The sequence below is a fragment of the Electrona antarctica genome (genome assembly GCF_951216825.1).
Source record: "Electrona antarctica genome assembly, chromosome: 2".
Taxonomy (NCBI): domain Eukaryota; kingdom Metazoa; phylum Chordata; class Actinopteri; order Myctophiformes; family Myctophidae; genus Electrona; species Electrona antarctica.
Genome location: NC_136807.1, coordinates 21162850 through 21184693, shown reverse-complemented (window position 1 = coordinate 21184693; position 21844 = coordinate 21162850). Strand labels below are relative to the sequence as shown.

The window sequence follows — 21844 nt, the reverse complement described above, 5'->3', positions numbered from 1 at the left end:
GTTGGTTTAACAATTAATTTTGTGTCAATAATATCATGGTTAAATATATCGAACCCACACACGCTTGTGATCATTCAACACTAGATGGCAGTCAAGTGTTTGGCAGCTTTTCGTATACTGGGCTAGGCTGAGGTTCAACACATTTTGCAAAGTTGCAAATCTATATATATATATATATATATTATATGTTTCATCTTTAGGTGTGAACTCTTTCTCATGCACATGCAGCATGAAAGCTTTAAGAACCTAGGCCACTGCCTTGGTCTAAAATAAGGCTGGTATTCACTGTGGCCCAATGGGAGGGAGGTATAGGGGGTCTGTCAAGTTGGCAAACAGGTGGTGTTTAAAAATACTATCTTTGTTCCCACAGTTGCCAGACTGAATTTAAACTCTAAACCAATAATGAAATTGAATTTATTTCATGGTAAACCGGTCAAGAAAATAAATATTCTTGTGGTGTGCTTGCAAATCTTACTTTTATGAGGAAACATTTCTGTGACTGTTGGAGAAGAATACATTTTATGAATGGTGTTGGTCAGTGTACGCTTGAAAACTGATTCTCTGCTTACTATTCGAATTCACTCAAATAAATCACGAATTCACCATTACTGTAAAATACGTTTTATTCCGTTATCTTGTCATTCAGACCAGTTCTGGCAAAACCAGATGCATTACTTTGAATTCAGAAATGTCGCGGACTATAGCAACTGCGAGTGAAAACTAAATGGACAAAACAAAATGAAATGTACCTGCTTTAATGTTTACTTTCCATTCATCAGTTTTATGCATTAAAGTTCCTTAGAGTTGCATTGAACCAGAGCTTTACAAAAAAAGAAGAAAATATGACATTTGCTGCCTTTGCATGCAATGAAAACGATACACAGCCATTGATTTGAGAGTCATATAGGCCTATGGCCTCTTTATATTGCTTTGGCATGGGCTGGCTTGTCTAGAATATTGAAACTGTAACTGTACCTTTCTTGTAAAATTGTTAATGAATTTCCTATTGTTACCACTTATCAATTCATCAAAAATAGAGCAAAGAATAAATTAAATCTTAAACAACAACCAATACTGATTGTCAGAGAGCACTATGTAAGACGAGGAGTAACCAGTCATTCTCTATTTTCCTCCATATCACAATCCTGAGGTAATTGACTCATAGGGAAATATTAGTAATATGTGATTGTGCACTTCTCTCCCAAATATCTTGCAAGAGCGTGCTTTCATTGCAGAAAGATGTGCATTTCATAAATGTACAAAAATACACACGCTCACTCAAAGTGCCTTCATGCGTACAAAAGTTGAAAAATAACAACAAAACTGATTGGCTCTAAAGCATAACCTGCCCTTAATAATACTAGTATTGACTGGTGTGAAATGTGTTTCCTGGAAAAACTACACAAGCAATAGCACTTGTTTACAGGCAAAACATAACCCCAATTTACTCAATTATTCTAGAAATTCATTTCAGTGTCCCTTCTAAAGTTTTCATTCTTCTTTTCCATTAACATTCCTCTTGCTCACATATCATCAGACCATTCTTAACACTATTCGTTTTCTAATTCTGGCTTGCTTCTCCCATTGCAAAACATACACAATGTAACCACTCGGGTGCCTCACAGTACTGTACGACAAATATCAAGCATAACACATTTTACAACAGGTGTTCAATAACAATCACACATATTAGCACCCAATAATTTCCCTAATCTATTCCATTCATCATTTCCTAAATCAATGAAACATGATGGTGTACTGTGTGTTTAAACTAATACATTATATCCATAATAAAAAATGAATGTATAAAATGCATAGTGTTATATACCTCTCTAAACTTATTTCCAAGTTATTGTAGGTATTAGAGCTGCACAACTCATGCATTCCATTGAGCGTACAACATTATTTTGATTTACAGTAGCAGAGAGATAGCAAAATTGACTGTCCACAAGAGCTTCATGAGATCATGAGCACAAAACAAAAAATGTAAATCAAAGTCCAAAAGCCTCTGTCATCATCACGTTTAGATTTACTGAATCACTTAAATCCTTCCGTTTGGCTTCTATCTCTTCTTCAATCTGCATAGAGTTGCTTCACACAGAACAGAACAGAACAGAACAGAACAGAAGCTTCGGAGCAGCTGTGAGTATCCATATAAGGATTGTTTCTCTCTGCAGTCTCTTTCATCTCTCTGGTTCTTGCTGAAGAATCAAGCCATCTCTCTGCAACGCTGCTGGTGACCTGAGGAGCAGCCAACACACAGATCAAACCTTTGACAGCACCACTCCGAACACATAATATTGAAGCAGAGCACACAAATGTATTGTGGTAAATTAAAGGTTAGAAAATATGTGCAAAGTCAGTGCTTATGGTCCGTATATCCTTTTGATGGAAAATGTAATATATGTTAAGTGTGATTTATAATACAGTATTTTTTATTACCTGGGTTGGTTGATGATGTTTCATGACAAAATGTTCACAAAGAGAATGGCTAAGCCAATGTTCAGCAAGATGACCATAAAGATCATTATGGCGTTTGGCCCCTTGAAAAGAAGAGAACATTCATGGTGAGTGGGCACGAATATTAAATAAAAACAACATAATTTAATCACATGAACCCTAGTCTGAAAATACATCTCCCGAATGCCAAGAAAGGAAGCTGTGAAAATATATTTTAAATTTCTTGAAAATGTATTTTTGAATTTCCATGTCTGCTAAGCACCAAGCTATTTAGGCTTTGATTATTTTTGATTGATACTAGGACGAATATGCAAGACTGTAAAGACGAAAGAGAAGTGGGGAGAAGGCGTCACATCCGCTTTATACCCAGAGCATTTTCAGAGTTTCCGTGCTCCAGACTGTATGACGGAAGCATCTGAAAATTGTGGAAGGCAACAGTCTGGCTTGTGAGACAATATGAACCCTAACCATTGAACATTACATGTTATAATAGGCAAACATTCAGTGAAAATAGATGAGAATGTAGATCTGCTATTTTCAGCTATAAGAGTTTTCCTGTAGAGGGATAAAAGGAGGGGGCTACGTAGTATGCACCCCTTTGGGACCAAAGTCAATGAAGTATAGGGTTTAAGTAGTTAAAATTAGATGAATGAACTAATAAAATGAAAGTGCCATGGGTTTCTCTATGTGTATACGATACGTACTGTATGTGTTTCTACAGTAGGCCTATATGTCTTTGCCACAAACGTTTAAATGTTTATGCGTTCAAAAGTAGAGACTTAAAGATGTGTAAGTGTAGTGAGCAAAAAAAGATATACGTGATATCATTGTAAAATAATAAAATAATCTCAATCTCAATCTCAAATCAAGGTGGTTTGTTGTGCAGTATGTAAAAGTAACAGATTAACAAACATGTGGAATCTCGTGTAAAGAATCAGCAACACCCATTTTTGTAACATGCCCTGTACTTCCAGACACTTGGAAGTAAAACAACGGCTAAGCCGTTAATAAAACTTACAAGTCTTATTTGATCTTAAAAAGGGTTGTTGTTCAGAATACATGACCTTACCTCCAACTCCAGTGACTCTGCAGTCAAACTTGGGGTTGTCACTAAAGCCTTCAGTCGGGCTTCAGCTTTGGGGTCCACCTTCGGGGTTGGTTTGGCAGCCGGTTTGGCAACAACAGGTTCCTCTGGCTTAGGCACAGGTTTCGGTTCAAATTTAGGTGCAGGTTTTGGTGATGGTCTGGGGCTAGGCTCTCGGCTCACAGGTGGCCTCAGCTCCACTTTGCTGGACGGTCGACTCGCTTCTCTTGATTCCACCTTGTTTTCCAAGGCAGATGGTGGCCGCTCCTGGACAGATGGGGCTCGTTCATGTCTGGGCTCGGCCGCTTTCGGCTCAGGTGTGACTGCTTTGGAGGGCACTTTTGAGGCAGGCGGCGACACTTCTTCATCTGCGTAGATGAGTCCATTACTTACAGGAGGAGCAGAGGTGACTGGGGCTGTGTCAGAGTCAAACTTCTGCAGAGGCTTAATCTCGAGGTCAGAGCCCTGCTCGGCCTTCGTGCTCTGGCGGCTGGGTGTGCGGGAGGGGCCACGGCTGCCGGGGGCAACATTGGACTCCGGCTCGGCAGCAGGGGCAGGGGTGGAAGACAAGGGGGTGGCAGAGCGGCTGTTCGGTCTGCTGCTGCTCCTGCTTCCACCACTTTTAATGGGCTTGTCTCCATCCCAGCCTCCAGGTGTGAGGAGGCTGGGGACCTCTTTGTTGGTGATGCCAGGGCTAGGGGACGGGGTGCGGGCTGAGGTGGTGCCGGGCATTAGCCGGTGCAGTTCATTCATCAGGGGGCTTTCTGGTGGCGTGGGCATGGGCTCCTCTTCGGCCAGCAGCGGCTCGTGCATGACTGTGTCTGCATTCTCACCGCCCTCAGGTACTTCATCTGATGCTCTCTTCTTCAGGTACTCAGGGCCTGCACCAAAGGGAATGTAATGCAGTGTTCAGAGCGGTGCAGCCGGCTTCAAGCCAACAATTCATTCACAAATGATCAGAATACAGATTCCCTAAAATATTTTTTCTAAACTTGTAATAATTGCAAGACAAGAATGGCCCTTTAAGTATTTGTTTGTTTGAGTTGTTTTTGCCTAGTTTGATTAATATCCCTTTGTTTATTTACACTACTGAGTTTCTTTTTCTTGCTCAGTTAAATCATCATTTCCATCACCACCATCTCATTCTCATCATCATGTTCTAATCACCTGTACAAAGCTACATGAATAAACTACTGTGCACTTCAATCCTGTCTGGTTCTGGTGCTCCAATAGGCATGCGTTATGCGTAGGGGTGTATATGTCGTACGGTATAACCAGAAGAAAACAAAGGAACAATCAAACAATCAGAGGCCAATATTTGTTATTTCAGACCGTTTATTTTATTTGAGAACTAAATTGTTCTCTTTGCACTTCAAGTACATTGGCCCTGTCATGTGTTGACTAAGGGGTAGGGTTATTTATTTACTCTGATCACATGTGTTGTTCCAGATAAGAGATTCTGATAAATGGCTAAATTGTCATTGTAAGAGCACAATAACAAAACCCTTCTAGTATATTTGATATACTTTTCGGGCCCAAAAAGACAGATGATTTCTTGTGGCGATAGGAAAATAGGAAGTACAGGCAGTGGTGGTATTTTTGTTCAGTCTGTAACACAGTCTGTCCCTGGGCTCACAAACCCCTTGTGCCAACAGTGACTTTTATTTTCTTGATAGATCCAATATGAGATATTATAAAGTGACAACAATGGGATGTTGAAAAAGGGATATTTATGTTAAAGTTACCCATTCAAACCCTAAATGCACAACATAGCAAATGGAAACTGGACTCTTGGTGATTTTCAGTCTCTGATATAATCGTATTTGTCTGTAATAGCTTTTATATGGCTTCTATTTCTGAGGGGCGCTAGCCACTCCTATGCCCAGCTTTGTGTGTCTGTGTGTACCCCATAGCGATGATTTGATTGGCTGAGGGCTTACAAAGTGAGGGTAAAAAGTGAGGACAGAAAAGTGAGGACGGCAAAAGTGATTGGCCGGAATGTGATGATGTACTGTATGATGATGTATGATGATAAGAGCGCCCCTCGGTCACTTCACACGAGTGTGATTTGTATTACTATAGGTAGTTATTTTTTGAATGGTATACTACTGCTATCATTGTAAATGCCCCCCCCCCCCCCCCCCCCCCCCCCCCCAAAAGAAAACAACAACTTATAACTGCAATTTTGTATTGTCATTTATTCTATATAGGACCTCTGTATTAAGTTATTAGTCTTGAAAACAAACAATCACTTTGACATTGTAACTCTCCTGTGTTATCTCCTGAGTTCATGGTGAAAGAGCTTTCATGAAGGAATGTGTAGCAGTGTTCGGTCAGGCTGTGGTCAGCACTGACCTCAGATATCTCAGCCACTCAATGCTGGCTACATTTTTATCAGTGTCTGCTAGAATGGTCTCTAAGCCCTCTCCCGAGGAAATGGGAAGAAATGCAAAAGTCTTATACAAGGCTCTGGGTGTTAGTGTGTGTGTGTGTGTGTGTGTGTGTGTGTGTGTGTGTGTGTGTGTGTGCGTGTGTGTGTGTGTGTGCGTGCGTGCGTGTGTGCGTGTGTGTCACTCTCTTTGCTGGACTGCCAGTCCGACAAGGAAACTGATATGATCCCTTTGGCCTAATAAGATGTTCCTTTTTTAGACATTCAAAGGTGGCTACCCTTGTACTGAGGCTCAGCCAAGTCTCTGAAAGCTAAAGCTGTATATACATACAGTATATTATGCATTCAGTACAGTTGGTTCACACAGTACAATATGAAGCTGGCTAGGAGAAAATGGGATTTTGTTTTGTTTATAGCCTATGCCTGGGGTTTGATTTAAAGATAGATATTCAATTCAATTCCAACTTTATTCCATACACACAGGGGGTCCATAGAGCACATACAAATCAACATCACATCAAAAAACATACAAACATAAAATCATAAATAGAGGCTGACTCTCCAATGTTTAGACAGCCTGGAGTACCGGAGACGGATTGACTATATCCTCAGTAATACTGTTCCAGGACTCAGCCAGGTGAGATATGAATCCATACATCCTCACATACAAACGAGTGACTATAGCACTATGCCATCTGCACTACAGCTTTCTTGTGGCACTAGTGCATGGAGATAATAGTACATTAAGGTGTCTACACTGCTGCGTGTTTCGGAGTCTGCAAGGACCTTTAGTGTTGCCTACACACAATATTATTTATTTTCTGTATTGTTGATTTTACTATGTACACAATGATAGTATGATGCAGTCTATTTGGTTTTGTGCTTTTGTGTTTTCGAGTGGTGCAAACCACTCCAACAACCAGCTTTGTCTGTACCCGTGTACCTGTACGTGTACCCGTGTACCTGTACCTGGGGCCCAAAAGAATGAGCATGGTTACTATGGTCACTGACATTACGTCAGACCACAGCTGATCAGGCTATATAAGACCTTGCACCACTCAGTTCACACGGGTGTGATTTTTAAATAGAATTATGCTGCATTGTAGCAGAATACTGCTGAAGGCCACAGAGCAGAAGCTGAAGACCACTGACCTGGCTGGTAGAAGGAAGGAGAGAGCTCTTTAGCCACCACTCTGGAGATGCTGGACTCACTGTTGGAAGCTTGAGAGGCCAGCTCTGCTGCATCTCCCTTGGCCTTTGCATGGGTCGTTCTGCAAGTAACACAAATAACACATTTTAAGTGCATCTAAATTATACCTGCCATCGTGCCATGTACAAGCAGTAACAAATAACAATTTCTATGGCCATTTCTATATGTAGACACAAACATTACATGCCATTGACAATTGAGAATTTATGTCATGTGTCTGAGCAAATCAGTATTTTTGTCCTAACACAAACATTAAATGCCATTGACAATTAATGGAGAATTTACGTCATATGTAGACGAGAAAATCGGTATTTTTGTTAAATTCCCATTGACAATGAATACATATATATATTTACATCATATATGTCTGAGCAAATCTGTATTTTTGTCCTACACAAAAATAAAATTCCCATTGACAATGAATGGAGAATTTACGTCATCATTATGTATACGAGCAAATTGGCTATTTCAGTCCTACACAAAGATTAAATTCCCATTAACAATGAAGCAATAGATGATAAGAGAGCCCCTCACTTCACAATTGTTTAACTTTAATTTTATAATGGAAGTCAAAGGGGCTCGGATTGGTCTGAAAGCAAACAAAAATTAAAAGTCCATAGACTTGGCTGGCATATGACGTAATTTCACATTGTAGGGGACCGGGGTTGTGCGTGCGTGCGTGCGTGCGTGCGTGCGTGCGTGCGTGCGTGCGTGCGTGCGTGCGTGCGTGCGTGCGTGCGTGCCTGCGCACACGCACGCCTGTAACTGTAACTGCAAAGGAAAAAGGAATGAATGAATGAACGTCACACTTTCTCAGATCAATGACCTCCTGGGTTCCATTTGCAAACCCAACCACCCCCATATGCATTCCCTGCCCTCTATTTGGAAAGACACTTTGGCACTGCTGGACTATAAAAAGTTACAAGAAGTCCACAACACTTAAGACCTCAAACCCCCAAGCAGTGCCCTCTCCGTTTCACTAGACTAGAACCCATCCCTGAACCCGGCTGTGCACTAAAAGCAGTACAATGGAACATACATGGTGCATTTATATAGCGCCTTTATCCAATGCACAGATGCCTACGTGACAAAACCCTAGTCATGGGGGAGGGGAGATCAGGGGGTGCTATTTTGTGTTTCTATTTTCTTGGGGGGTTCTCCAGCTACGCCACTGCTTGCAGTTGCCACCTGGCCACTCTACCCTGAGCCACTGCCAAGTTAACACAATCAGTTCATCGTTAGTTACAGACTGACCAAAATACCACATGGCAGGGCTTGTTTACAGTATTAAATCATATCCAAATTAAGTCCCAGGTGCATGCGTGGGTTCATTGGTACTATGAGCGAGGGTGTCTTTTTTGTTAACCCCCCATACTCCTTCTCTAGCCAATGGCTTATTACTGAGGGTTCAAATATCAATATCAAATATCAAGCATGTGTGTGTGTGTGTGTGTTTGTGTGCGTGCGTGCGTGCGTGCGTGCGTGCGTGCGTGTGTGTGTGTGTGTATGTGTGTGAGAGAGAGACAGACAGAGAGAGAGACAGCGAGAGGAAGAGAGCGAGACAGAGAGTAATGGAATGTGTGTGTGTGTGTGTGTGTGTGTGTGTGTGTGCGTGCGTGCGTGCGTGCGTGCGTGCGTGCGTGCGTGCGTGCGTGCGTGCGTGCGTGCCTGTCTGTCTGTCTGTCTGTCTGTCTGTCTGTCTGTCTGTCTGAGATTGTGATGTTCAGCTATAACGTTATACTGTTATGATGGCCAAACCATTCACTGACTTGAAAGTTCAAAGCTAACTATTGATATTTGTTCCACATTAACAGGGAGTATTACTGATTGTGATTACTCTGAGAATTCTTGGAATACTGTAATGTTACACTGTGCTGAAAATAGCCCCATATCCACTTGAGGACTGTGGGGTAGGCACGGTGACTTCCCACTGGAACAATTAGAGCCACTTGAGGTTCCCTGCTTCATATAGCAGAGCAACACCTGTCCATAAAGTCAACACCTACTCTCACCCAGTTATTGATAACTAGATTCAAATGGATGATAATATGTAGGTTGCAATAACAGATAGCATGCTAACCAGCAGCTGTTATTTGTAACAAATATTGTGTTAATTTAACTCTGAGAGTATACAAAACATAACCAAATGTTTGGTACATTTGTACACTCTCAGAGTTACAAATGGATAAATTATCACTGAAGACATGTCTGTGCTGTCCAAACAAATCAGTTAACTTCAACGTTAAGCGAAAACTAGATCCAAACAGATTAAAAGCTGTGAGAAAACTATGCTGGCTGCTACGAATGTAATCACAATAGCTGTTTCAGCATACAGATGTCACACAAAGTAGCCACTTGTTGTACAATTTAGGAAAGGGTTAGAGAAAGCCTAATGACGTTGGTGTTTAGCAGTTGTCAAGCTGGCAGCCAGTCAGGCAGCTAATCAAGCCATAAAGTTGTGCTGGGTACGTTGCCACAGAGTGGGGAAAAAAGGAAACAATGGCAACAGATGGCGTCTCCCTACAAAGTTATTCTACCTGCCATTTGTTTTTCTCAGAGTAACCAGCCTAGTTACCACACCATTTGCAGGGCGTTGCTGAAAATGAGCACTTGTGCTCAGCTACTACCCTGGGTAAATAAAGGATACAAAAATAAATAATAATAATAATAAATGACAGTTTATTAGGCCCCATTTAGATTGCAGTCACATCAAGTCAAATCCGATTCAAATTTGTTTGTTTTTTCTCAAATCAGATATTTTGGCCTGACCTTTCACACTGCCTTTTGCAAGTGACCAGATCCGATCTGTGTGTTCAGACTGGCAGCCAAATCTGATTCCATGTGACCTGTTTGCATTTAGACTTATTTGAACAAATCTGATTTCAATCTAGATGTGGCACAGATCTTATATTCAGGCTAGAATCAGGCTAGATTTGATTGCCATTGTAAATGGGGCCTTAAAGTAGGCGTACAGTAAGTTATACTGTAGGAGCCAAAGTCGAGTCAAATCTGCAATGTACCCACTGTGAAGGACAGGAAATGGCAGCAGGTGGTATTTTTGAGGGGCACTATCCCCTCCTATGTCCAGCTTTGAGGGTGTGTGTATTCTGCGTAAACACAAACATTGAAGACGAAGGTGAGAACGCAAATTCTGTTTGCCTGGAATGAGATGATGTACTGTATGATGATGTACGATAAGAGCGCCCCTCACTTCACACAGGTGTTATTTTTTTCAAAGCCATCTCTAGACTAGTGTCAGCCAATGCAGCAATATCTGAACCTTAGATGTGGTGTCCAACAGCATACTAGTGCATAGCCGAATTACACCACATTGCAAAGCAAGAGCCCCCACAAGTTCAGCAGGATTAACACCAGGCACACTTTGTGCATTTCTGTCTTTAAGGGGTGTTGGGTTTACCTTTAACCAGACAGGTTAGCTACATAAAGTACACTATCATTATGGAGAAACAGCTCTACAGTCACTAATCCCAGAGGAGCCCCCATTAGTGGTCGTACATTACGACCTATACAACAGTGTAGTGTGATTATACTTTATGTAGTAGTATTCTAAATTGTAACCTAATACATGACCAATTAATTACATGGGTGAAATCTCAAAATTACAATTACAAGTAATAGATCAGCTCTACTAATGAAGTCAGTTTTCTTTCTCAATCCTCACTCTCACAACCAAGTGTGACATGTGAAACTTTGACCTACATACGCTACGCTGTTGGGGCTCCCTTAAGGCCGATCTACTTGTTGTATTCCGAAGAATGACGAGATGTCAATCATAGGAAGAGAGTCGTCAAGAGACTGTCTTTGATACTTGTGGAAGTTGTGGCTATAAGATTTCATTGGAAAGGAATCAAAGCATTGTGCATAGCATATATTTTTGTTATCTACTATTGCTGTGTGCATCTCATCCCATTCTATAGATGTCTCTGACCTTCTGAACAGCTTTATGTAACTATGCTTTTGCAAGCTACAGTGGTCCTCATATTGGCATGTGCTATTGGATCTCTGTTGAGTGTCCCATTCAACTGTGACATAGAGTGTGAAGGGGGAGGGGGGGTGGTGGTAGAAAGAGGGAGTGGTTCTATAAAAAGATGACTTGCTGTTTTAGTGCATAATTAGATAACGTATTATTTAAATATCTGTATCATGTGCTACATACAGCCCCTTAATTGCAACATTGTTATAGGGCACCCGGGCACACAATGTCCGGCATTCCTTTATCACATATATCACTTATTTTTTACCAGTCATTGTCATCTGCTGAGGAACTGTATAACATGGATCCTACGGTACATACAACACTGCTCTGGTAAGACAGCTTGAATGGTTGTGATTGCTTCCCAACACAAAATGTATGCAGTACATCAGCAATAAAGCATGAAAGATTATAAGCCAAGGTGTGGTACAGTATGCTAACAACTCCTTATCCCTAAGTAGCCTAGTTGCTTATGAGGTGTGTCATATTTATATCCGTGGGACAATTTGACACCACCACTGACGCAAGATGGACTGGTCTGGTGTCTGTGATCTGTTCTTGTCAGTAGGCCAAAGCTCACCAGGGGGCTATTGAGTACAGTATCTCAGTTAAAGCTGAATTGTTTAACCAAGAAAGTGGAGCAAATCACCTACCAAAAAACATATTTCAAAATACTACTGTTGCTCTATAAAGCAATGCATGGTTTATCATATATCATGCACCATCCAGGCCTCTCTGGTCTTCTGTTCTGGAACAGATTCAAAACTAAAGGTGGAGAGGCAGAGTTCAATAAACTTGCCTTGCTGTGTAAGACTATTTCAACCCGTTCAACCTACTGGAATGGCAAGGCATAGCATATAACTAGCTTTTTAAGCAGAATGAGGTCAAAGGGACTGTTTGATTTGTTATTGCAGACAGTGCTGTTGCAGAGTAACAGGTGACGTGGTGTGAATGTAAACAAGAGGCCCTGTCATTCAGCATGAAATTAAGTGTGTGTGTGTGTGTGTGTGTGTGTGTGTGTGTGTGTGTGTGTGTGTGTGTGTGTGTGCGTGCGTGCGTGCGTGCGTGCGTGCGTGCGTGCGTGCGTGCGTGCGTGCGTGCGTGCGTGCGTGCGTGCGTGCGTGAGACACCAGGCAGGACAGGAAAGACGAGGCTGGGAGCCAGTGGGAGGTGGGGAGGATAATCAGCTGTTGCATTCTCCTGTGATTGTGATAGCTAGCAACAGTGTGCCTGTCCTTATTTAGTCAGGGCTCCTCTGTGACCCATATGGCCCCTGTCTGTGAGTCGTATACAGTATACACCCACTGCTGGCCACACGTCACGGGCCATCCAGATGCCCCGGGCCCACGCAAATGAAGTGTCCACGATCACGAAACAAAAACACACCAAACACCAGGGAGCAGTTAAAGCTAACAGCTGACCATGGCAGACAAGGGTCTGTGGACAGGTTGGATGTTATTTATAAACCCTGACTGCATCTCCAAAGGACAGGAATAAGAACAAGCATATCTCTTTGACTTAAGCAGGGAAAACTGCTTACCTGGCTGTTGCAGTTCTTTTACATAACAATGGATATCAATGTATAAGTGCAGGTCTAGTTAAATAGAGCCTTTGGTGTGGTTCTGTCAGACTTAAAGGGTTTATACTTTATGAAAATAGCCGATATACAAATTCGGCTTGTATACTAAAATTACAACTTTTTTTCAACCAAGGTTCATGTTTTAGGTTGTTATTAGAGAAAGTAAAAGATGAGTGTGCTTTCTCATGTTTTAGCGATTTTAGCTATTTTTGACAGGGGGTGGGGGCATTCGAACAAGTGACTAAATATGTCTTTTTTATACACTTTATACAGCGATTTCTTTATCATTATTTACTATAGTCCTACTAGACCCCAGGAAATGACATCTGGCCACAAAAGATCACAGGATCTACTGAATGTGAAGGGGGATACTAGAGGGATGCCATACTGTGTGTCGTAAGCTCAATATGTCAGTTTGTCACCTCCCTCTTCACATTCAATAGATCCTGTGATCTTTTGTGGCCAGATGTCATTTCCTGGGGTCTAGTAGGACTATAGTATTTAATAAGTCGCTGTAAAACTAACATTTTTAGCTACTTGTTTGAATGTCCCCGCCCCCCCCCCCCCCCCCCCCCCCCCTGTCAAAAATAGCTAAAATAGCTAGATCAGGCTTTGATTGCAGAGATTTTGCTCATTGTGTGAAAGGCTCTGCGAGAAGATCCAGCGGCGATAAATGTGCTTGCCGATGCCTTCCCGAGCGTTTCTGTCTGTCTGTCTGTCTGTCTGTCTGTCTGTCTGTCTGTCTGTCTGTCTGTCTGTCTGTCTGTCTGTCTGTCGACAGATGATAATATATAACCTTTATTCCATGGGTAAATCCAAGTGTCATACATATTGGTAGCTATATTAGCCTGCCTAATATTGCTGTTAAATAGTCTATAAAACCAACGCATCTCACTTGAATAATGTTGATAAAACCGCATCGGAATCAACGCTGCAGCCAAACTTTGCACGTGAGTGCACACAAACTTTGCACATGAGTCCGCACACATACGGAGAGAGAGAGACGCAGAGACAGACGACAGAGAATTATTTAATGAAAATTAAGATTTAGCCTCCTATCACGCACGTAGGCTACTAGGCTATCCTATCACATACATTTCGCCCTGTGTATTCTTATGTGTGCCTGCGCAGAGAGAGAGAGAGAGATGACAAATCGAGTGGCAAATCAAGTGGCAAAGTGAGTTTAACGTTGTTTAACATTGTTCAATACATAGGACTTTTCTGTTTGGATGTACAGTATGGGATGTCAAGGCCAGAAAGTCGTTATTTGCCACCCAGTAGTGAAAAGTGGTCCTTTAACGATCTGATGACTCCCCGACAACATTAAAAGTCCTACAATGTGTATGGGCCATAAAACGAAACACTCATCTTTTACTTTCTCTAATAACAACCTAAAACATGAGCCCTGGTTGAAAAAAACGAAAGTTGTCCTTTATTGCATATTATTGTGTATATTGCACGGAGCAAAATGTAATGTTTTAGGTGTGGTTGTATCTATCATGAAAATGTATTAGATATATATTATAGGTGTAGGTTTTAGGTAAAGGGCACCAAGTTGTTCTTGAAAGTATTTCCTATAAATGCGCTGTTTGTTTTCGATGTTGGCTGTGTACATAGATTCAACCAAATGCCTATTCAAGGGCTCTCATGGGTTGGAGGCTGAAGACAGAGTTGTGGATATGATGTAGTTGTAGGTGCTTGATTGTGCTTACCATTACAAAGTACTGTAACACTGGTCCAGGTCCATAATAACTCTTATAATACTGCTTCTCCCCATGCTAAAATATTTAGACTTCAATCTGTCCAGGGAAAGGATCTGCAGTCCATCAGTGTGAGCCTCCCTACTATAAACACTAGGCTTATTTCAGGTGCTGAGGATTACTGTTGATAAAAACACTACCGCCTTGTAAGGCCACAGAAAAACCCCAAGGCGCACATGTGTCATATCTTTTGCCCTGTACAACTTTGACGCATAAGTGCAGTAAAAATGTCGTCCTTGGTAAAAAATAAAAAAATTAAGCAAGAAGCAAACTAAAACACATTCCGTAGTAATATGCTATATGCCTATGCTAGATAATAGATTTGAGTTCATATCATATTGAAGTTTAACAAGGAGTGGATACAATTAAGTCAACATTCTAGAAGTCAAACTGATATGTGGTTTCGCCCACTTCCCCTTCTCACACTCACTGGATTAGGGACACCTTGTACTGTGTAAAACTGGAGAAGATTAGACTCTCCTTAAATGGTTCTTCCGATAAGTTTGGGAGGATATGGGGTCCATTCTTTCAATTCATTCAGAAATTGAATCCGTCTCTGCTTGAGGATGTGTGAGGTCTGCTGGACTTTTGATTTAAAAGTATACTGTGATTGGATTGCTGTGATGTAATGCGGATTATGGATGTATCATGTACAATTGTTTGTAGGATGTTGTGTACTGTTGTTTTGTCTGTTTTTGTCTGCCTTTTATTTTTCAACTTGTATTGATCCTGTATTTAAGTTTGTTTGTCTTGTTTTCTGTCCTTTTTCTTTGGGGTGAAAATTCAATGTATTTATTCTTGTACGTTATACTTGTGGGGTTTATTAAGAGAAGCTGTTAATGCCACCATTTATTATTTCTCAACTCCAGTATTTAAATAATGCTTCTGTAAAAAAACCAATAAACAAAGTTATAATAAAGATAAAAATAAACTGATATGTGGTTTTCATTCAAACAAACCTGTAGTATCTTATGTAATAACAAATGCTTAAACCATACAGGTGTCATACTGAATACGAGACTGCTCGCCCCTTTACCAACTCGCCCCGGGCGTACAGCCGGCGGAACAGCGCGGCCTGGTATTCCTAAAGTAATCTAAGTAAATTATGCTTAAACGGTTAAAGCTAACCTTATTCCTAACCTCAACCTCAGTAAAACGATGCCTAAACCTAACCCTATTCCTAAACTTAACCCCAGTAAAACTATGCCTAACCCTAAACTTATTTATAACCTTATTCTCAGTAAAACAAAATAAAGAATACAAGAACCGCCGCACCGAGCTGTCGGTGTGAGGTCGGCGGAAGAAATCTGGGGCGAGATGGAATTGGGGCGACCTGACCTGGTACCGTCATACTGCACCATTGTCTTGTTACAATATCAGGCATATATTTTACAGTGGAGTTTTTCCTAAATTTCTTTCTTTCTTCTTGTTATATTTTTTTATTTCATATCTGGTGTGTTTACATTTGCAGGATTAAATGCCATGAACTTGTCAACAGGAAAGTGTAAACGTGAGTAGCTAGTTTATGTCATACTCGGACTCGGAAACTATACTACATAGAAAAAGAGGGTGCGCTTGTTATTGAGTCCAGCAAGCCGAAACTGAGAGCCACTTCAACTTGACATTACTAATTACACCTACTGGTAGTTACTAACAAGTGAATTCAGCATGGAAAGCAAGAGTACTCCAGTAACGTTAGTTTAGTAGTGACAGTAACCTGCAACAATATCTTAGTTTTCACAAGGGCAAATTACCTACAGCATGCCTACTAACTTTCAGTGTTTATCCACAAGTTTTCCACAACAATGGAAGTGAATGGTGTTCAGTGATCAGTAAGGAGAAAATGTGAACACAAACAAGAACTAATAGAAAGCAATCAAGGAAAACATTATGTGATGTTGTAAATGGGACAATGACAATTATGTTTTTATGTTTAGTTAAGTTCTCCTAATCATTTACTCTATTTTCCTAATCCTTTGTTGTATCTATACTAAGGTCCATTACTACTATCCATACTATCCATTACTACTACTTCGCTGCTGTAGAAGAGCTCGCATTACAAAAAAAACCAACCACATTATATTTCCCATGCAGACCAGCGGGTGACAGATACTGTAGACAGAGATACAGTAAGGCCACATGAATGGCATATCAGAGCCTATTATTCCAACAGGATTACCAACTTGCTCCATTGAAATTGACAGTAATCTATGTGTGCATTAACTAGCACCCTTCCCTGACAGTGTATTACTTGTGTATAAATGAACCCATACAGGTCATTTTCTACACTCTCAGAGTTAGATTAACACTCTGAAATATTTTATACCATTAATGGCTGACCAATCAAATACCTTCCTACATTGTCTTCCTCAGTCTTGCGAACAGTTACCAATAAGCAGCTGCTATATGAGCAAACATTAAAAACAGCAGCAACACTTAATGAAACCAAATGTTCTAAATATGTCTAATACATATGCGGCCAACCTTACCTGGAGGCAGCAATCTCAGCCTTTTGCTTAGCGATGGCTGCAGCTCTCTGTGCACCCTCCACCCCACGCTCCACCTTATGCTTTATTTTGTTTCCCTTCAGCTGGATCATCCTCTTCTTCATGGCCTTCACCAGCATGTTGTTCATGTATTTGCCCTCCTCCTTCCCTCCCTCAGCGAAGATGGTGCAGCCATACCCGTGTCGCTGGTTGTCCAGCCACTCACCCTCGTACTTCAGCCCACTGGACCGTTCACTTATTCCATATCCCGAGCGCTTATCGTTCTTCCACTCGCCCATGTAGACCTCCGTGGTGGTGGCATCGATGTCAGCCTCCACCATGGGGAAGTCCTCTCCGGCCAGACTCTCGTCGCCACTGATGGTGGAGTTGGTCTCACTGGCATTGGAGCTCATGGCCGAATCACTCCTGAGGAAGCTAATCTTACTCTTCTGGCTGGACAGTGAGGTGCGAGAGTCTGACTTCTTCAGCTTGCCCAGGAGGTTGGCCCTTTGAAAAATGCCTTTCTTCTTTGGTTTGACAGCATCCGGGTCTACCTGAAGGGTGAGGGCGAAGCCACCGCGGGATGGTCCCAGGTGTGTGGGGGTGGCAACAGGTGTCTCATCGCCTGAGGCATTGGTGGTGGTGATGATGGAGTCCTGCTGCAGAATGGTACCATTACTGTGCTCGCTGCGAAGGGAGGTCAGGGAGGTACGGAGAGGATTGCGGACCACTGCTGCCATGCCATAAGGCACACTTTGTCGAACGCCATAGCCATGCCGCATCCCACCAGTAAACTGGCCCTGGAACGTGCCTGAATTGACAATGTACAAATTAGCATATTTGTGAAAAGCAAAATTATATCAATTAATCTTTTTCAAGCTGCTTCTTTCCTTTCCATTTAGGTCCTTTCCCTTTCAGTTCATATACAAAAGCAGTTGAACTCAGATGAATATCTTTGACATTTCAAAGCTAACATTTCAACAAAAACAATAAGGCAACCATTGTTGCTTTGTTATTGTATTGAAATGTCATAGCTTTATGTAATGTCACTTGTGCCAGGACTGGCTTACAGTTATTTCTAGTCCCCACCAAACCTCATCATGTGGCCCTATTCTCATGCTATAATGCTCACGTGTTTGGATCCACTGACAGGCAGAGGGCTGTCAGACCAGGAGGGCACAGGCCTGCTGCCGTGTTGTGCTATTATTACACCCTGACATCTATCCTATCACCACACCCCCCTCTTCTATACAACTATGATGAAGTGATGATGGGGCTGAAAGCTGATGAGTCAGCTGTTGAGCAGAGCAGCGCTGCCTCTGTACAAACCAGAACCATTACGATCAATTGAACTGGCCCAACTTATGAACTCTACAAACACTGTCAAATATGTGAACTGCGAGATAAGCAAGCACCAGGATAGGCTTCCAAAAGAGAATTAAATTAACTATTAAAGAAAGGTCTTCTATAAGTGCTTGTGATTAACAACTTGAATGAATTTGTCTCGAAATGAATTGGCTCAAAATAGTGCTGCACTATTCTAGTGATTTTGACATGGAATATATTCATATTTTCATTTTGACCTTGTGCTATACGCAACTAAACTTGCATTGGCTTGCCTTGCCTTTAGTAACCCTGGGGGTAAAAACGCACATGATAGGCAAAAAGAAAAGAAAAAAAAGAAGAAGAAAGAAATCGAACTAATTTGACTGTGGGAGACTGAGGAAGAAAGCTATTTTATTCATTTTGGCCCTCCACTACATTTCCAGAAGTTGAGCTAGACTAGAGTCTAAAGATATACTACAACTTGACTGACAGCAACAGTTCTTTTGGCTACAAATATATCATACTGTAAGGATTACAATGTAAGCCCTAGAGGCAAAGCACCTCTTATAATATAGGAAGTATGACATGCTATGATGTTGGCATCATCAGGGTGTTCCCTCCTCGGGTTCCGTGCAGCCATATAGACCATATGGACCCATTTGTCAGTGGTTAGTTCATGCTTGAGGTATAGGCTATACTATACTATACGATGTTACAATGTCACAGTTACTTTACAGTGGTGTAAAGTAACTAAGTATATTTACTCAAGTAGGCCTACTGTACAATGTTAAGGTATTTTTCATTTGACTGAAATATTTCCAGTTTTCAATAGGCCTACTTTTAGTTCTACTCTACATCTCAAAGTGAAACATTGCAGCCAACCTTTACTCCACTACAATTATTTAAAAACTGTGATTATTATTACTAAACATATGCCTACATGAACAACTTTAGCCCTGTATTGCTGAATTAGGCCATTCAAATATTAATCATTAAAATAGCCGATCTACAAGCTCACAATGCCTTGCTGTAGATCTGCAATTTTCAAAAGATTTTTATATTTACTATAGCTTGAAAACCTTTGAAATGGGACATTCTGCACAATGAGTAGGCCCTGCGTTCTACTTTTGATAGAAAGTAGGCCTACATTTTTATACCAATACTTTAGTACTTTTACGCAAGTATTTTTTTTATTTCGTACACTTTTACTTGTATAGCAGTATTTCTACATTGCACTTTTACATTCTTAAAACATAACACAGACATAACACATTCGAGACATAACACATTAAGGTGTCTGGTCTTAAAACTATTTGCCCACTCTCAAATTCAACCCGTCGTGTTCATTATATCATCATCACTTTTACATTAAACTAAAATACATGGCGATGCCGAAAACACCATGATAGAATGATCTCTTACCTCCATCAGCATAGGTCTCCGTGCCATATCCATCTTGAAGTCCATTATTCCACGTTCCTTCATACTTTGCTCCACTACTAAAATTAAGACGCGAACCATATCTTCCTTTGAAGCCATGTGTCCATTCTCCTTTGTACATCCAGTGTCCCTTCGTTTCGAGTCCCAGACCATGACGCTTCCCCGTAGCCCAGTAGCCTTCGTAGGTGTTTCCGCTGGGCCAGGTGTAAACTCCAACCACCTCAAATCCGTAATTCCAGGAGCCGGAGAACTCGCCCTGCCCTTTAGGTCCGGTGCAGATCCCATGCCCATGGGCTTTGCCCCCCTCCCAGCCACCACAATACGCTCCACCGTCGTCAAATTCAAAGCGACCTCCACTCATGCCTACACTTTCTGCAGCCTGCCAGAGGCACACTGAACTTATCAAAAAGTAATTATTTGTCTATCTCGATAAATATATCACCGTGATTTCACCTTCACCTGACATCAAAAATGATTCGAGATCATATCCTTGGCACTGTGCTTGTGATCATTTCTTCGTTTCAAAATGGTTTGGTAATGTCTGAACATCTCTAGCTCCGAGTGCACTTCATCTAGTCTTTGCAGAAAACGCCTATCACTATTAGTAGGCTAGGCCTAGTCTAATTCTTGTTCGCCTCTGGTCTTTAATGACTCCTGGAGTCCTGTCCCCGTCGTGGATTCGTCGATTTCAGCAACTTAGGCACTCTTAACACGTTTCTTTCTCGCTGAATGGGTTGAAATACCAATTTCCCGTTTCCCTTAATTAAACTGTTGATTATATGTTTTATCTTGACAAGCCAGTGATCTTAAATGGCTTTCAAGGTGGCCATAGAATAGCCCCTTTCCCCTTTCCCTGCCACCCCTCGCTCAGGCGCAGCTATCTCCTGACAGTTGGTGCTGTTGTTGGAAATATTTTACCAGACCTAACAAGGCGACCAGTCCCCACACACACCGTTCCAAAAATACAACCCAATCCTTACTCTGCTGCCTGCAAGGAGCAATGCCAGAGTCTTGCCACTTCGTGGTTGGTGTGCAGATTCAACATGCATGCCATTTAGGATAGGAATACTCTAATTAGCTAACTATAGTATTTAATTAAATGTCTAGCTTTATCTTTTTTGGCCGCCACTTTAAACCCATCATCAGCCTCGCGCAAAATGTAGCCAAGGTTATGCATGAAGAATTCCTATTGTCTATAACTACATTAGAACGTTTGTCTTATACTTCTTTCTTGGTACTCAAACAGGTCAACCTAGCCTATCATAGGGGTATATTAGTCCATTTACAAATGGTTTATTGTCTCCACCAGGCCGAATGCATGCATGGGGATTGAGGAGAGGCCCACCGTGTGTTTGACTGTGTGTGTGTGTGTGTGTGTGTGTGTGTGTGTGTGTGTGTGTGCATCCGTCCATTACCAGCTAATCTCCGGCACCGTTAACCCTGTCGATGCCAAACTTTGCACACACACACACACTCCCTGATGCCAACGACGAACCGGAACCTCTGCCCCAAATTGTCCTGAACCGCCTGTTATAGCGCCACCATGAGGTAGATTTTCACATTTTTACCTATAACTGCACCAATCACATTGAATGCACTCCCTGGTGGCCAAGGAAAAACCTTTGACCTGCATTTTTCACATCTGCCTTTTATAGTGCCACCAAGAGGCCGACTTTTGAAAAACCTATTTTTTTATATTACACTGATTCTGTCCAAAAATCCCGCAAATCGTTACACAGTATCTCTATAGAGCGTCGCAGTCCCGCCCCCTACCATGGACCAGGAAATGATTCTCCGTTCATTTTCCTCATAGACATTTCAGAAAGTATTTATTTAAAGACGTTTACGCCGCGGACAAAGCCAACTCGAGTCGTGACAAATCATGACAACAAACACAATTATTGGGGCCGAAAAAATTATCAGAAAGAAGAAAAAAGCGGCAAAAAGTTAACACTTTTTTGTTGTTTTTCTTCTATGTAATTATTTGTTTGGTCCAAAATATTGTTTGTGTTGTCATGAGTTGTCACGACTCGAGTTGGCTTTGTCCGTGGCGTAACCGTCTTTAAATAAATACTTTATGAAATGTCTATGGGAAAAATGCATTGGGATTCATTTC

At 41.5% G+C, this 21844-nt stretch overlaps 1 protein-coding gene across 2 annotated transcripts; it reads right to left on the bottom strand.

The window, feature by feature from the left end:
• Positions 1-625: 625 nt before the first annotated feature.
• jph2 (junctophilin 2) lies at positions 626-20624 on the bottom strand. Of its 2 annotated transcripts, none has more exons than XM_079517128.1 (6): positions 19711-20624; positions 16966-17773; positions 7086-7204; positions 3530-4425; positions 2443-2543; positions 626-2241 (listed from the first exon to the last, which is right to left on the bottom strand). In XM_079517128.1, exons 1-5 carry the CDS (start codon positions 20087-20089, stop codon positions 2463-2465), a joined length of 2283 nt encoding a protein of 760 aa, XP_079373254.1. In that variant the 5' UTR covers positions 20090-20624; the 3' UTR covers positions 626-2241; positions 2443-2462. The 2 variants fall into 2 exon arrangements, with proteins under 2 accessions (XP_079373254.1, XP_079373255.1); XM_079517129.1 differs by having other exon boundaries at positions 2443-2545; positions 3538-4425.
• Between the last annotated feature and the right edge of the window lie 1220 nt (positions 20625-21844).